General features: G+C 25.3%; 1 protein-coding gene across 2 annotated transcripts in view; it reads right to left on the bottom strand.

Annotated features, from left to right (window-relative positions):
* Ctf4 (Chromosome transmission fidelity 4) overlaps positions 1 to 16,526 on the bottom strand; it is a 36,967-nt gene that overhangs the window by 13,143 nt on the left and 7,298 nt on the right. The window contains exons 7-17 of one of the 2 annotated variants that reach the window (XM_016059604.4): positions 15,057 to 15,149; positions 11,342 to 11,448; positions 8,223 to 8,304; positions 8,100 to 8,141; positions 6,688 to 6,781; positions 6,322 to 6,512; positions 4,005 to 4,189; positions 2,891 to 2,975; positions 1,478 to 1,643; positions 959 to 1,076; positions 713 to 821 (exon numbers count right to left, since the gene is read on the bottom strand). In XM_016059604.4, the coding sequence (XP_015915090.3) occupies positions 713 to 821; positions 959 to 1,076; positions 1,478 to 1,643; positions 2,891 to 2,975; positions 4,005 to 4,189; positions 6,322 to 6,512; positions 6,688 to 6,781; positions 8,100 to 8,141; positions 8,223 to 8,304; positions 11,342 to 11,448; positions 15,057 to 15,149 (1,272 nt within the window). The remainder of the gene's footprint in view (positions 1 to 712; positions 822 to 958; positions 1,077 to 1,477; positions 1,644 to 2,890; positions 2,976 to 4,004; positions 4,190 to 6,321; positions 6,513 to 6,687; positions 6,782 to 8,099; positions 8,142 to 8,222; positions 8,305 to 11,341; positions 11,449 to 15,056; positions 15,150 to 16,526) is intronic. The other variant, XM_016059605.4, reaches the window with a different exon arrangement.

Here is a 16,526-nt window from a genome sequence, read left to right on the forward strand (position 1 = left end):
AAAAATAAAAAATGAAGCCTGCTAATTTGTTTATTATTTAAAATAGACAATGAACAAAGCATTTTTAATAGAAATGTAACAATAAGCATAGCAAGTAGATTGAAACAATAGCTTCAGTCTACTTAAATATGTACTACTATTTAAGTACAAAGTGATTAAATATCAACTTAATAACAAAAGACAGACATATTCTTTTGTAATACTTTCATGGTCTTAGTTCATTATACAAATGAGTATTTCGTTGATCAAATTTTTTTTTTATACAATCCGGAAGCGAATCATGAAATTAAATCGAAAGCTAAATATAAAACTAGTAGCTCAATACAATCAAACAAATTATCAATAAAAAGAAAAATTATATTGAGTTTGCCTTTGGAAAAACTTTTAAACACAACAAATACTTCACTGGAAAAAATAAAAGCTAAATAAATTTTGATATAATTATAAAATTTCTCATTCTATGATACAATCTCCATGGTTTGAGAGACCAGGACAGAAAAACATGCTTAGTCTCAATATACCTATCTTTTTTTGAGATTTGGATTTTTGATTCTCGTAATGTGTGTGTCGGGGGGGGGGGGGAGCCAGAAAATAATTTAGCATTAAGATTATTAACCATTAAGATAGCATCTTAGTATAACACATTATGATTATTAGTTCAAAAGTTATTGAGATTTCATAATTTTACATTTTGTGTACTATGTTTACTTACATTTAAAGTTGTGTTAGCAATGGGAATCCATTTAGACCCACATGATACATTTAAAAGTTGTATAACACCTGATGTATCCACAATACAAGGATGACCTTCATCTGAAAAACTAGAAAAACCAATAAGCACATTAATTTAGAAAATATAGAATTTAATTTCAAAACTAAGCATTACATTTCAGAATAAAATTTTCAGTTAAAAATGAAAATAGTAAGAAGGTGTGCAAAGATATTTATGACATATTACCCAAGCCAACTTAAAAATGCTTTAGAATTAAGTGGAATGAAACATTCTTTCATTGAGCACTGAATTCCTAGATTAACCTTCACAATCATGATGCCTAAGTTTTGATCTCCAGAAATACCTGAAAAAAATTGCCTCATTTGTATAAAAAAAAATTTATGGGCCTAAACTAAACTTTTCAATAAAAATAATAACTAACTAGCAAAGAAATATGTCTTGCAAAATAGAGCTCAGAGATTTTTGATTCACAATTTTCTCTTCTTACTTACCAAGTAAAACACTATTTTCTACATTTTTTATAATTTATCTTTCCTCAGTGATATAATTAAGAATGTTTCGCCTTACATTATTGCAGAGCACTGTGAAAAGTTTCCTGACTGCTCACACAGTTACATAATTTGAGAATATTGATCTACATTTTTTTAGCCTCTTTCGATGAATGGCAGTAAGTTCTGTGTTTAGTGGTAAACTAAAAAAATTCATTAAAATTAAATGATTAAATAATTAAAAAACAATATTTACCAGTTCCTTTGTGATAAACTATAAGAAGTTGATTACTTTTTGCAGCACAACAAACAACAGGACCAGGTATTGAAAATACTTCACATTGAACTCCACTGATTGAAAATAAGCGCACAAATCTTTTATCAGTAACACAAGCAGCAAAGCCTTCACCTAGAGTTATTGCCTGTGAAATATCATAATTTCATAAATACAAATGCTTTAGCAATCTACAACTAAAATTTGCTTATTTAAGTATAGATAACAGAACTAAAATAAATTTGTAGAATACATTTAGACTGGTAAAAAAATAATAATAATAATAATAAATGAAAAGTATCATCATTTTTCAAACACACTCAATTTCATTTCTATATCCTATCTATAATTTTAATGTTTATGCTTTGCTTCCATAAAATAGGATGGCTATAGAAAAACTTCATACTTGGATGCAGATCAGTTACAATATACAGCATTCAAAGTGTCATTAATTATATGGTAATTTTGTATCATACTAGTAAGAAACCAGCAATAGGACCAATAATGGCATCAACTGGTAAGGTCTCATTTTGCATAATTAATATATTTCATTCTGACTTTTATTTTAATATTAGAAAATTGGAAAGTCAAGTTTATTTTTAAAAATCAAATTATTTCATTTTTATTTTACACTAAGTAATTTCAATTTAAAAACATAGCACATGACCTAATTACTTAGATTTACTCTGTTGTAAGGCTCATCTGGAGAAAAAATGGCAAACTGTAAAATTTTCCCATCAATAACTTAACAAGCTATTTTTTTTTTTTTTTTTTAAGAAAATAACATTATACAAGTCATTTTTTTATTAAAAAAAACATTTCTGTTGATTATAATCCGTTTTCAAAAGAATCCAAAAAGTAATAAAATATAACACTAAATATTACAAATTGTTTTGAGATCTTTAAAGATAATTTATCTAATTTCTTGTGGATTAACAGTGTTTCACAAGATGTCCTTCAATTGCAATATGTGGTACCATGTTACATCTCAATTTTTTCAAAATCGCAATTATAAAATGAATATTAAGGTAGGAAGATTAATTTATACTGAGTTAAACACATTAATAACATCTAGGATTACTAAATAAATGTACAAGTTACTAACACTTAAACAAAATTAGAAAAATAAATTTTTGTTAAAATAAAATCATACTTGATTTGTTCCAGAAGAATATTACCAAGTATAATAACAAAAGAATTTTATTTTCTTAAATTTATACTGATTGTCGTCACAACTTAAATGATATCCTCGGTGAAGACATAATAAACTATATTTTTCTTTCAATTAAAAAAACAAAATAGGGTAAAGATAAAGGAAAATATACTTTCCATGCCTTCCGTTTTATCCGTAAAATATAAAATAAGGAAATAAAAAAAATTAAAAAGTTTTATAACCTCTATTTCTTCAGTCTCTGGCATTTCCACTATCCATTCTTTATTAGAATCCCAAGTACTGAAATGCAGACATTCCAATTTGCTACTGAAAAGATTAAAAATAAAAATGAAAATAAAGATTAAAAGAACTGAAAATCAACCATAAAATGTAGATATTATTGTTAATAAATATATAATAAAATACCTTTAAATAATATAAACTTATTCCTACACTAACTTAGTCTGAAAATATATATATAAATAATCAAAATATGGAATTGTTTAATTAAAACATTATTTTGACCTTAAAATGTAACTATTTTGAACATGGCTTTAATAATACTTGTAATTAGAAACTAAATATTTCCCAGCTACTTTAACAATGAAGTAAACTTAACCAAAATTATAAATTTCAGACTTTTGCAGCAGACATTTATTAATTTATTTTGATTATTAATTTATTTTAATTATCTATTTACTTTTTGTAAGTTAAGTAGAACTATGAAAAAAGCCCAGTTTAGAACAAGTTAGATTTAACTTGGAATAGCTTAAAAAAGAAATAATTTTAACAGTTAAGACTGTTTAGAATAATATTGGGAAAAAGTAACTATCTTGCAGAAAGTTAATGAATTTGTTCTGTTGATAACATCACTGTTATCAACAGAACTGTATAAATATTTTTATAGAAATTTAATATACTGACAATATTTTATTTTAAGAGATTTAAAAATTTATGTATTTAAAAATAAGTTGTTTTCATAAATATTTTAAACATAAATTTTAAAAAATATTCTTTAAAAGAGAAAGGAAAAGTTAAATGCAGGTATTATAAATTGACAAAGAGAAAAAATTTGATTCTAAATTGATTGATGAAGAAAAAAAATTGAAAAAAGATTCCTTCCATTTTTCTTTCAAGTTCTTATGGATGAATAAATTATGTTTAGTTACAAAAGCTATAATAGTTTGTAAATTATTTCATAAATTACTAACAGTAATCTTGTAAAAAAATATAAATCACTAAATTATATTCCTTTTAACTTCTCCCAAATAATAAGAAGAGAATACAAAATAAATTTAAATTATTTTATTAGAGAAGACAAACTTTTAGACAGAACTAAAACTTGTTGATATTCACCTTGTGTTTTCATCTTGCTTAGGACATCCTAACAATAAGGCCTCAGATGAAAGAGCAGCTAAGGTGTGGTTTCGAGTATTGGTTAAATGTAGAGGATGATACACACTTGCATCATGGAATTCCACATCAATTGAATTTTCTTCCTCAGTGTTATAACAACGAACAATACCAACATTGTTCCACAACTATATTAAAAACAAATGTCTCATGATCAATAATTCGAAATAATACACATAGTTCCAGAAGATAAATGATATTTAAATAACAAGAATGAGTAAATGTTAGTAAATTAGGTAAGAACAATTCAACAGGCTTTATTGTTATACAAAAAGATACAAAAACTGCCAAGGAAAAAAAAAACTGGAAAAAAAAATATTTCATATTAAATAAAATTTTATAATCATGCAATTTACATCACCTTTTTTTAAATTATTTCACAAACATAACTCAAAAGTAATCCTCCCATCCTTTTTTTTTTTTAATTTCTTGAAAATTACTTTAAAATGCTTGAAAAATATCTACAACCTACATGACAAAACGAACTGAAATCCAAAAGTTTCTCATTAGCAAAAAGCAGTTCGATAACATGACCTTGAAGAGACATTTTTTATTCGTATCCAGTGTTGTAGCTTTAAAAATGTTTTTCCTGGTACATAAGTCTTCAGAAAAGGGGAGGAGTTGAAGGAAAAACTTAAAAATTATACCATCGCTGAAATACAATGTTCTTAAATCAATGTAAGAACGGTGCACTGTTAAAGGATAATATCTTATAGGCTATGCATATAATTGTAATACAAATTCAGAAAATTCCTAATATTTTTGGAATGCTTCTAAACATAAATTCACATCACAATTCTATTGTTTTTCTTTTTTTTCGTTTCTTGGTTTCTTTTATTTGCTATTTATAATTTTTTTGTGCACACAAATTAATGCTTAAGAATGAAAAAAAAAAAAAAAAAAAAAAACGCTTTTAAAATGTATCACTATTAAGTAAAATGAATTAAAAGGATCAAAACTTGTCTGATAAAATTGGGAAATGATGAAATAAGATTATAAGAAACATTTTGAAGTTTCATCATTTAATCAGATTTATTTTGATGTTTTGAATCTAGCCTTTCTTAATAGTGATTTGCTTGATTGAAATAACTTTATTATGTAGTATATATTAAGGGCAGTGATTACAGAAAGTCCTGTAAATATATACATAAATATATGTGTCTACATCTGCGCATGTGATATTTACAAGCTATTAGATTGTTCAATGCGGTGCAATTTATTAGGAAGTCGCGTTTATCTGTTGTCAACCAGTATAGTACCCTAATTAACTAATCATCTGGTTCCAGGTGTTCTAATGATGGACCATTAATCTTTGAGAACATAAGGCTTTCCAGTTGGGAAATAATGAGATTGGACCTCGATTTAAAGATTATAGAGTTCACATGACTGAAGTCATGCTCACAATTGGCTTTAGTTTGTAATAAGTGGGAAAAAACTTGTTTATTTCAGGGTTGGGGGGAAATCGGGTTTTTGGGAAGGCAAAAAAATAAAGATTTATAAAGGAAATTGGGCTTATTTGAATTATAGTTCAAAAACAGCATTACAGCCCCACTATACCCTTGTTCATATTAGTTTTAACAATAAGGGGCTAGCAAATGGATGATTATCGAATTTTGATAAACATTGTAGCACATTTACAACTGCATATAGCTAGTCCATCAACACTTCCTGGAACAAGATTAGAAGACTCTGAATCTAAATGAGCTGATTTTTTGCAGCTAAATATGATAATTAATTGAAAGATAACTTGCAATATCACAATATAAATTACAATATCACACTTCTAAAATCAAGTAAGTACTGTGTAATCATAAAATTAAATGATGTATAATTACATTATGTATATGGATTATAAATGATGTATAATTAAATGATGTATAATTACATTACAACATGTATAATTTCATTAGTGCCGGAATTCATAAGTTTAATATCTGCAAGAATTTTCAGAATAAAAAAAATTAATTAGAATTAGTGTTAAGTGTCTTTATAATAAGTATTAAGTGTCTTTATAATATTCTACCAAGAGAAAATAGAAGACAGCAATAAATTCAGAGTATCTTAACAAACTTATAAATGTCTAATTGCTGGGGAAAAATATTTTTATAACCTATTTTTCTGATACACTTTCTTAATTTGGGAAAAAATTATTAAAGCTGGAGTAATGTTTTAAGATACATATTTAGAAAATAAAAATGTCACAAAAAAGCAATATGCAACTAGGTAAGGAAAGAAAAAAACATTTTCTAAACAATAGTACCATAAATCTATGTTCTAAATTAATTGGTGTTGAACTAGGCTGAAAAGCTGCTTGGACAGGAGCTTTAGGAGCTTCTACAACTTGTATTTTAGGCTCAATGATTTCACTTTTAACTGACGCTGTCTCCATTGCTGATTCTTCATTAAAGATTTTTGAATCTAAAGAAGCTTTGATTGCACCAATATCAAAAGCTAAAATAAAAAACAGAAAAACCAAATAAACATATTGGACTAAAAAAAACTTTACATTTGTAATCATCTTTTGAATAATTAACCATAAATTCGGAAGAAAAAAATACTATGAATTGAAAATACTATGAAAGATAGCAAAAAGATTTATGCGCAGGTATAATTGATTTTGATTCACCATTTTCACTGTTATCATCTTCAATGTCATTGTCTTCAGCAGCAAATGAATCCAGCATACTATGAGATGCATGAGAAACATCATCTGTAATTTCCTAGGATTTATATTTAAATTATTTCAAAAGAGTTTATAAAAATGCATGCAAAGAAATTTAAAAAAAAAAAAAATGCATTTTAATAAAAATTGTGTTTGCTTAGAAATAAAAAACACTCATTGCGCTGATCGTTAATGACTAAAAGGAAAGCATGTCATTGTTATGCTCAAAAGTGTAATATAATACTAACATGGATGATCATAAAATATGTGAATAATTATATATTTCTAAAATTCAAAGAAATAATATAACAAGGAAAGCTTTCTTAATAAAATTGTTAAAAAGGTTGATAAATAAGAAAATAAATAAAATAAATGACAGATTAAAAATGTCAGACATTGAAAAAAATTACCAACTAATAGGGGATTTTAATCTGTATTTATGGATAATTTAAAAAAAAATTTTTTTTTTCATTAAGTAAGTGTTACTAATTTTTACTTTTCATTAATATTTACTGTTTTTTTTAAAAAGGGTATAAAAAAAGAGGACAGCTTAGAAAAGGATTTATAATTTCTGGAATACATAAGGAAATCAAAACATTTAAGCAATTTAAAAAAATTTCAAAACAATAAATCAATAATTTTTAAATTACATAATGAATAAAGAAACAATTTTAAATGAAATATAATCAAACGTATAAATACTTCTTTCAGTAAAAAAATTTCATATTAGTACAACACACCAATGCAAACAATTGTAAGACTACCATGGACACATTTAGGACTACAAAATTACGCTACATAAATATGCGATTAAGTTGCTATAGTTCGATGCCATTAATTCTTTATAAAAGCCTTTTAAAATCTTGTTTTTATTTAATAAAACAATTTTTATATTTTTGGACATATTTTCATATTTTAGAATTTATTTATCTTGGTGAAACATGTTGGTTAGGTTTATGCTATTCCATGAATCTTATTAAAAAAATATTCAAAAGTGAAAACCATTATATTTAATTTTTACAATGGACTATAGATATAGTATTTGATTTTATAATTGGATAAAAAGACCGCACCAAATGTTCTAGAAAATAATTTCATTTTCAGAGAATTTGCAAAGGCTTAAACAATATTTCTCAAATTTATTGATAAAATAGCATATTAAATCTATTTATAATATAGTTAACTAATAAATTTATAAAAATAAAGAAAAATAATGGTAAGATATGTATAAATATTTTTAGCATCAACATTTTTGACAGAATATGATAATAGGTGATGAAACAATAAGTAAAAAGTTTGAAATTAATAGCTGTAAATTTAAAAAAATAATTACTGCTTTCATTTGCTTAATATTGAGTAAAGTTTTCAGTACATACCTGGCTAGATGTCAATGGACAAGTGTAAATACCCATCTGTCCCTAAAAAATATCAAAAGAAAACATAAAAGACTAATTATTTAATGGTCACACTTAATTAATAGTGTAAAGAAAGTCATTTACTTCGACATCACAAAACACTAGGTCTTGACCAGAGGGATTCCACTTAAGAGCAGTAACAGCTACTTCATTCTCATGAGGTTTTCTATAAAAAAAAAATAATAATAATAATACAGAAAATAACATTAGAAATGAAGAAACCCTTGGATTTTTATCAACAATATGAAAAATTAAATAGAAAAAGCACAATAATTTATTACATCAAAGATAGGCTTTTGATATATGAAAAAAAAAATTTTTTTTTTCTAAAATATGATACACTCTGAAGTTAATTTGAAATTGAAATACACATATATAAGTATACAATACACATATACACATAGTAAGACACATTAAATAAGAAATATTTTTAATTCAAGAAAATTATAATTAACATCTTAAAATTGCATTGCTTATTCATGTTTTCGTGATTATACAAAACACTAATTTTTATTAGATTATAACTAATTTTCTTACATTAAAAAAAGTCATCTGCATTTTTTTTCTAGAAATAATACTGCATTGAAAAACTTATGTTTAAGAAAATTTAAATTTAGAAATTTTTCAAGAACATTTTATTTGATGCTATAACATACAATTTTATTTTAATATGCATAAAAATTAGGAATAGTGCAAAGTGTATACAGATGTCTTGTGTTTTACCATATTTGAAAATAACAACTTTATTTCTGTTCTACGAATTATGTTATAAAAATTAGGGATGTACCGAATAATGATTCGGCCGAATAGCAACATATTTTTCAACAAAAAAAATCATAAAAATATCGATATATATATTTTATATATAAATAAGTTTAAACATTACTAAAACATAATAAAAATTTAGCTGTATTACTGATATGGTGTAAAGAGAAAAAATGTAATGAAAATGTATAAGATAATTAGAAATATTTAAGATAAATAAAAAACTGACTAATAACCATTAAAAAAGAAAGCTATAGTAAAGCAGAAAAAAAGAGAAATAGCAAAAAAATATTGCAAAAATAATATTTTCCTTAAAAAAAAATTATCCAGAGGACGTTAAAAGAGATAATATCTACCAGAAACATTTTTAAAAATGCAGCGCTATAATAGAAACGCTTATAAAAAATATTACATAAAAAAGCAAAGCAAAAAATAAATAAAAATTGATCTTAATTTTTGAACAAAAATTTCACAGCTAAACAACTCAGCTTTCCAATTACCGTAGTTTCAAGAAAAAGTAAAATTGAAAGTCTAATAGAAACCTTCTTAATTGGTGCGTTATAATAAAAATGTCTATAAAAACAAAAGTTTTTTTAAAACGAAAAAGATAGATAGAAACCGAAACAAAAGCCATTCTTAATTTTTACATGAAAAATTTAACGTTAAAAATCTCATATTGACTTGTTTATATTGTCCTACTGAAAAAATAAAGTGACCATAAAAGAATAACGTTCATTAGATAAGTCATAATAAAAACGCTGATAAAAAGAAAAGTTAATAAAAAAACTTAAGGGAAATGGGGAAAAAATTTTATTAGTTCTGAAATATAATTATAACGTTCAGAATCTCAGTTTACTATGTTGCTAGTTATCTGCCATACTGTACAGGGAAAAAAATGACAACAAAAGAATAAAGTCTATCAGAAATGCTCTGTTAAAATAATGCACAACAGTTAACACAGAAAATTCTCAATTTTTAAAACAAAGTGCTAAAAAGACAGCGAAATTGATTTGCTTGAATAAAATTTTTTTTTAAAAATCAATACAAAACTCATGGTTCTGTATTGAGTAATCTAGTTTCAATTCGTCAAATTTTGCTTTTACATTTTGCTTTAGATAAAGTGTCTTCAGATTTAAATAAATAAATAAAAATTTTAAAATATATAAATTAGCCACAAAGAGACAAATTTGGATTACATCTGAAAGAATTCAGTCTTCCCACTTCAGCTTTTACAACAATGCTTGAGTTTCACAAGCACATCTACATTATTTCAACACAATGTGTTAAATACATTATATAAATATATAAAATAATTTTAAAATTTAAAAATAATTGCAACGAATTTAGAAATAAATGCTGAATAAGACATTTTCCTTAAAGAATGATCTCTTTAATATAAATTAAAACATAATTTTTTCTTCTATTATTTATCCATCAACCGATCTACTATTTATCCAGATCTATCATTTTGAATAACAGACAACTTAAATCATTTTTTGAAGGGAGATACCCAGCACTAATTATAATTAATAAGCGTCATAACATACTAGTTTAGGATTTCAATGCTATTTGAACCTTTAAACATTGGTTACCATAGAAAAGTTTTAAATCAGTTAGTTTAAATTAGTTAGCATTTAAAATTCTAACTTATGCTTTATGGTCTCTTAAATTATTGGTGAACTATTATCCTAAAATTTAAAGAATGCAAAAAATGGTTCATTACTTTTTTCCATCAAGCATGTTAAAATTTAATGAAACATATGCAAACTACTTCTAAAAATTTATATTCCAGATAAATTTAATTTATTATTAAAAAAATATTTAACTGACGCTATAATTTTCTGGCACTAGATATCACATTTGTTCAAAACTTGGTTATGTAATAATATATTGATTTCAATAAAATATGATTAGCAACAATCTCTCCTCTTTTAATAATAAATTAAAAATTCATTTAATACAGTGCTATGTTTAGACATAAAATCTTGTGCAATTCTACCTGTAAGGCTTGACCAAAGTATCAATTATTGCCCTAAAAACTCAAATAAACAAAGAGGATGCAACTTAGTTGAGCATTATACTTTGCAAATAAAAATACTGCCATAATTATCTGTGCAATTAGGTTGCAAGGGCACCACAGATAACGAACTTTAAAAAAAAACTAAAAAAAAGTAGAGTCGAAATACAAAAAATAATTTTAAATGTATTCATACATGCATATATATTTGTAACAGAAATATTTAATCTTTGTCTAAAACCCTGAAACAATAAAAATAATAGTACATATATATTTCATAAAAGTGCAATTTTTAACTAAATATAATTTTCAATCCCTTCACGAAAAATGCTGATAATCGAGACTCTACTGTATTCATATTCACCAATTCGCTAGCAAGAAAAAATTTATATTTCAAAATAAAATGCAAAAAAAGACAGACCTGGAAACACATTTTTTACTCTTCGTATCCCACACAGCCAATTGACCATTAATTGCAGCAGCAGCAATGTAGTTTCCAAATGGAGAAAATGTAACAATCGATATATCCTAATATCAAAAATGAATAAAAATATACACAAAAAATCATTTTAATTTAATATTAACTCACATGAAATAAAAAAGAATAAGAATTATTATAATCATAAGAATTTTAAAAGAAAAAAATCAAAGGAATGATTCTTGCTGTTAAGAGAGTTTGATTTTTTTTTATTTTCATGCTTAAACTATAAATCTAGAAAAAAAAATTCATTGGGTAAAAATATACACTGATAATATTAACAAAATATGTCCATAACTAGTAAAATATCAATTACATTTTAACTCATAACAAAAAAAAAATTTCTCAAAAATAAAAGTTTCACATGTTTTCTTATTCATAATTCTTTTCCCACCTTTGTAGATATAAAATTTCTAGTTTCCACCAAATAAAATTCCGGTTCCACTACTAGTTCAGAAAACAACAGTTATGAAACACGAAAGTTTACAGTTCCCAACTAATGTAAAAAACAAGGGTAATTGTGGCACAAAATAAAAATCCCTGAAAATTTTAATCTGCAAAAGCTTGATATCCAGATATCAATTTATGCACCAAAAATAATACACTACATGTTTGATATGTTTTTCTTTTATATAATTCTATAAACTACGTGTTTAATATATATTTCTTTTCTATAATTCTATAAACTACATGTATAATATATTTTTCCTTTCTATAATTATATAAACTATATGCTTAATATATTTTTCCGTTCTGTAACTCTATAAACTACATGTTTAATATATTTTTCCTTTCTATAATTCTATAAGCTACATGGTTGATATATTTTTCCTTTAAATCATAACTACCAATGATAAATATATCACATTTTTATACTAAGAAACATTTTCATTTAAGAAAAAATTAAAATTAATACTTCTTACAAGAATCTACAACAAGATTAAAAAGAGTTTTCTGCAAATGACACAAATAATTTATAGTTAATAGTTATACTTTTAAAATAAAAAAACTTTTACAAATTATAAAAATATCATATTCAAGCAAGGTATATCAATAAATCCTTTCCTATAATTGAAAGTTCATGATATTTACTCCTAATACACAAATCTGACAAACTGAAAAACATTTTAAAGACCTTACATAAACCTGATAAAATATGATGGGAGATGTTCTCACATTTGAAGAAAAAAATGTAAATTCCTCCCTTTTTCGAATCTTGTAATTTGTAATTGTAAATTATTATTTTTTTTATAAAGGGTTTATTCTGCACATAGCGTAGATTGTGGCGATAAATGGCTAAAATCAAATTGACGTCAAAACCACACGTTCCATGATGAAATCCTGTGAATCAGATACAGCAAAAAATGATCACTCTAATGTGTGATTTGAGAATTGAGTGCTGTGATAAATAACGCCATATAAAATTGATTAAGAAATATAAAACCAAATAAGATTCTATTGCAATAAATGATGAAAAATTGATAGAAGAAACCATGAAATCGATGTGTCAAAAAATGAGTAAACAAATGAGTGAGTTGAATTACCTTTTTTGAATTCAACAAAATGATATGGTAAAATTTTTTATGGTATGATAAAAATTTTAACTTAAAAACATGTAAAAATACATAGCAATAAATATCGGATAAATAATTGAAACATTGCATGTATTTACTGTGTAATTGGCTCAGATCAAGTGTTAAAAAATGGCTGCTCAGATGCACAATTTGAATTTGCATCTCATAATATCAGGAAAATAAAGACAATTTCAAAATCAAAAGCAATAAATGTCAAAAAAATGCTTAAATGCAGAGTTTTTAAGGCACAATGTTATAAAAAGCAGTAAGAGGACCTATTCGGAGGTCAAAATTTTTTATTTGAACAAGTTTGTCAGGATCCTGATTTCTCTCCCACGCATTTTATTGACCCCTGACCTGAGGGTCAGAGGGTGAGGGACACAGGAAGTGTCGTCCCCTAGAGTGCAGGTGGACTAAGGAGAAGGGAAGGTCATTTTTTTTGAGAAAAAGTTTGTTTTAAGAGGAGATGGAATGCAGCAATCAGATAGGCTGGTCGTAGTGAAAGAGTAGGGAACAGTAGAGCTCTGTAGTTATTGAGATAATATCTATGATGTTGAACTTTTTGATGTGTAATGTGTTTATATAATCCAGATTTTTAAATTAAAATATTTATATCATCAAAATTCATTGTCATTATTAAGAGTTATAGGATTTAAGTGAACGAACCAAAATATAAACACCTCGCAAAGATAAAGAGATTATAATTTCATAGGAAATTACATCATGATAGAAATAAACAAGCAAGCACACAGTAAACTTGACTATGAAAAACAATAATTTCAGAAACGATGTCAAACACAATAAGTTATACAATAGTCATGTTACTCCTTCAGAAAAAATTCCATGTCACTCTTTCAGAATTGGTTTCCTACTAATGGGTGAAACAAAAACTCGTTAAAGCACATGAATGAAAGCTCAGCAAAGAAAAAAGAGGAGATAATTGCTAAGGAAAGGACAAACGTCTCGTTAATGGGGAAATTGGGGGTATAATGACCCCTGCAAATACAGGGGATAAAACATTATATTCAGAGTGAAAGAAAACCTATTTGTCACCATAAATCTATAAGTTTGATGTAATATACAGTTAAAAAAAATGTAACAGTTCCTTAACCTTATGAATAACATAACCTTAAAAATACAGTGAAACCTCCGGGAAAGGCTTCATCTATGTAGTGATCATCTCTATTTACGACCACTTTTGGGAGGCAAGAATTTTTTTTTCATAGACTTTGTGTTGAAGAAAACCCTTAGGAGAGACCATTAAAACCTCTCCAAGCATTCAGTCAAACCTCTGCACCAAATACGGAAAATATCAAATAAGGAAACACAGAAAATATCAAAACAAAAAATATTCATAAAACAAATAAGTAAATTAAAATGGAATTCAAAACATTTGGGCAAGGCTCTTAGTTAGAGAGCCCTTTTTGATGATCACTGAAAAAGATCTACAATTTCATGTTCCAGTCAAAGTGCACTAAAGACAATGCTATTAGCGATTATATTTTTAAAGTTGAAAGATAAATTAGGAAGGAAAAAAAAGTAACTTTAGAAAAAACTAAGCATCTCTAACAAACAAACCTCTTCACATATTTTAAAGTTAATTTTTATGATATAAATTTAAATGCAAACTTTAACAGAAAAACAATTGTATTTATTTAAAATAGTTCTATCATTCATAATTGGTAAGTTTGTTTTTACACATTATTATATCAGTAGGGATAATTTTTATTGAAGTTAAATTTTATTCATTGATTCGATTTTCATGTCATCAAAAATAGCATTTCCGCACCAATACAATTACTCAGACAAAAATTAAAATCGTTTGGGAAAAATCGTGTACTTTGATATCATTTCGAAATCAATGGTGGTAACCTTTAAGAACAGCCAACCTCTATTAACCATTTTACCGTGGAACAGAGAGTGGTCGCTCCCGAGAGGTTTCTCTGAACTTTATTTTCACTACATAATATATCTTTTTTCCCTCTAAATAATTATTACTTATAATTACAAATTTTAATGAATGAAAACAATAAAAAATAATAAATCGAAACAGAAAATAAAATTTAAAAATCTTGAAAATTTACCTTTAGCATGCACTTGTCTGTTAAAGTAAAACTTACATCCCATGACTCTCGTTGATAGAATTTAATTTCGGTGTCAACTGGTATTGCCAGATACTAAAATAAACAAAAGGAATTATAAATTTTTTTTTTTCTACTTTGTGTGAGGCCTATATTTTAATTATCTTTCTTTTGTTGGTACAGAAAAACAAATAAGATACAGAAATAAGGTACAGAAAAACAAATTTCAGATACATAATATTTTAGATTTACTAAACACATTTGATTTACAGTTATAGTAATGATACTTTTTATTCAGCAAAACTTTTGAATACTCTTTAAAAAAAATTTCCAGAATTTTTTTAAATGTGATATTATTAAAAAAGAAAAAAATTGGACAAAAAATTCATTTTTTGAAGACATTTGATAAATTACACTGTATAACATGTATCCATTAGAGAAAAGTATGTACTTCGTGTATACTTTTGGATGAAAACAATTTCGAATTTACTCTTTTGTTTTCCCCTAACCATTTTTCCTATAAAAACTTAAAGGTAAAGGAAAAGTGCTTTCATTGAAAGTAGGACCCTTGTCAACGATCCTGGTGACTAAGAAAAATTCAAATTTGTAGTGCAATGTAATAAAGATAATCATTTTTCTCTGTTTAATAAATAAATTAGAAAAGGATCAATTGCTAAAGAAGAAGCAATTTTAAGAAACTTCATAGCTTTTTTTTTCTTCCTGTATGCATAAATAATAAATTTAAAGCTCCTTTTTTTAAAAAAAAATATATATATTTTTGATGCATCATAATTTCAATACTTATAAATTACTATACATTTTTTTTCTCCTTTGATTTGAATTTAGAGAATGTTCAGACTAACCAGCAACTGGTTTCGACCCTTACATCATTCTTGTTATAAACAAAAATATGTTTTGTAAAAGAAAATTTTTTGGGAGTAAATACACTGAACAAAAGCCAAATATGTAGTGAAATTATCTAAGTTATTCAAAAAAAATTTATACTGATTTTTCTAATCTATATTAATTAATTTATCAAAAACAACTAATTCTAAAATATTTTAACAAATTTATAAATAATAATTAAATTTCAATTTAATAGATAACTAGAAAAAACTAATAATTTTTAAATAATTATTCAAGTCCTGAGGTAAAGGAACAGCAAAAACTAAAATATTTAATTTATATTCCATGTTATTTTAATACACTTTTAAGATTCTTTTAATAGAATTTTATTTTTGTAAAATTCATAATTCGGAAGTAGTGAAAACAAATGTTATATTTCATAGTTTGTCCATCATCAATTTAATTTGAAAACCATGGAGTATATTCTTAAACAGGTATTAAAATCAAGTATCTGCTGACCAGAAAAAATCGATGCATTTTAAGCAAGAGGAATCTCAAATCTTTATTAACATTTGCTTTTATAAATCATTTATGACAATTTTCATATATTTTTTTAAATTTTAATAT

This window comes from Parasteatoda tepidariorum, chromosome 6 (genome assembly GCF_982258835.1).
Source record: "Parasteatoda tepidariorum strain Cologne lab strain chromosome 6, Ptep-v5.0, whole genome shotgun sequence".
Lineage (NCBI taxonomy): Eukaryota > Metazoa > Arthropoda > Arachnida > Araneae > Theridiidae > Parasteatoda > Parasteatoda tepidariorum.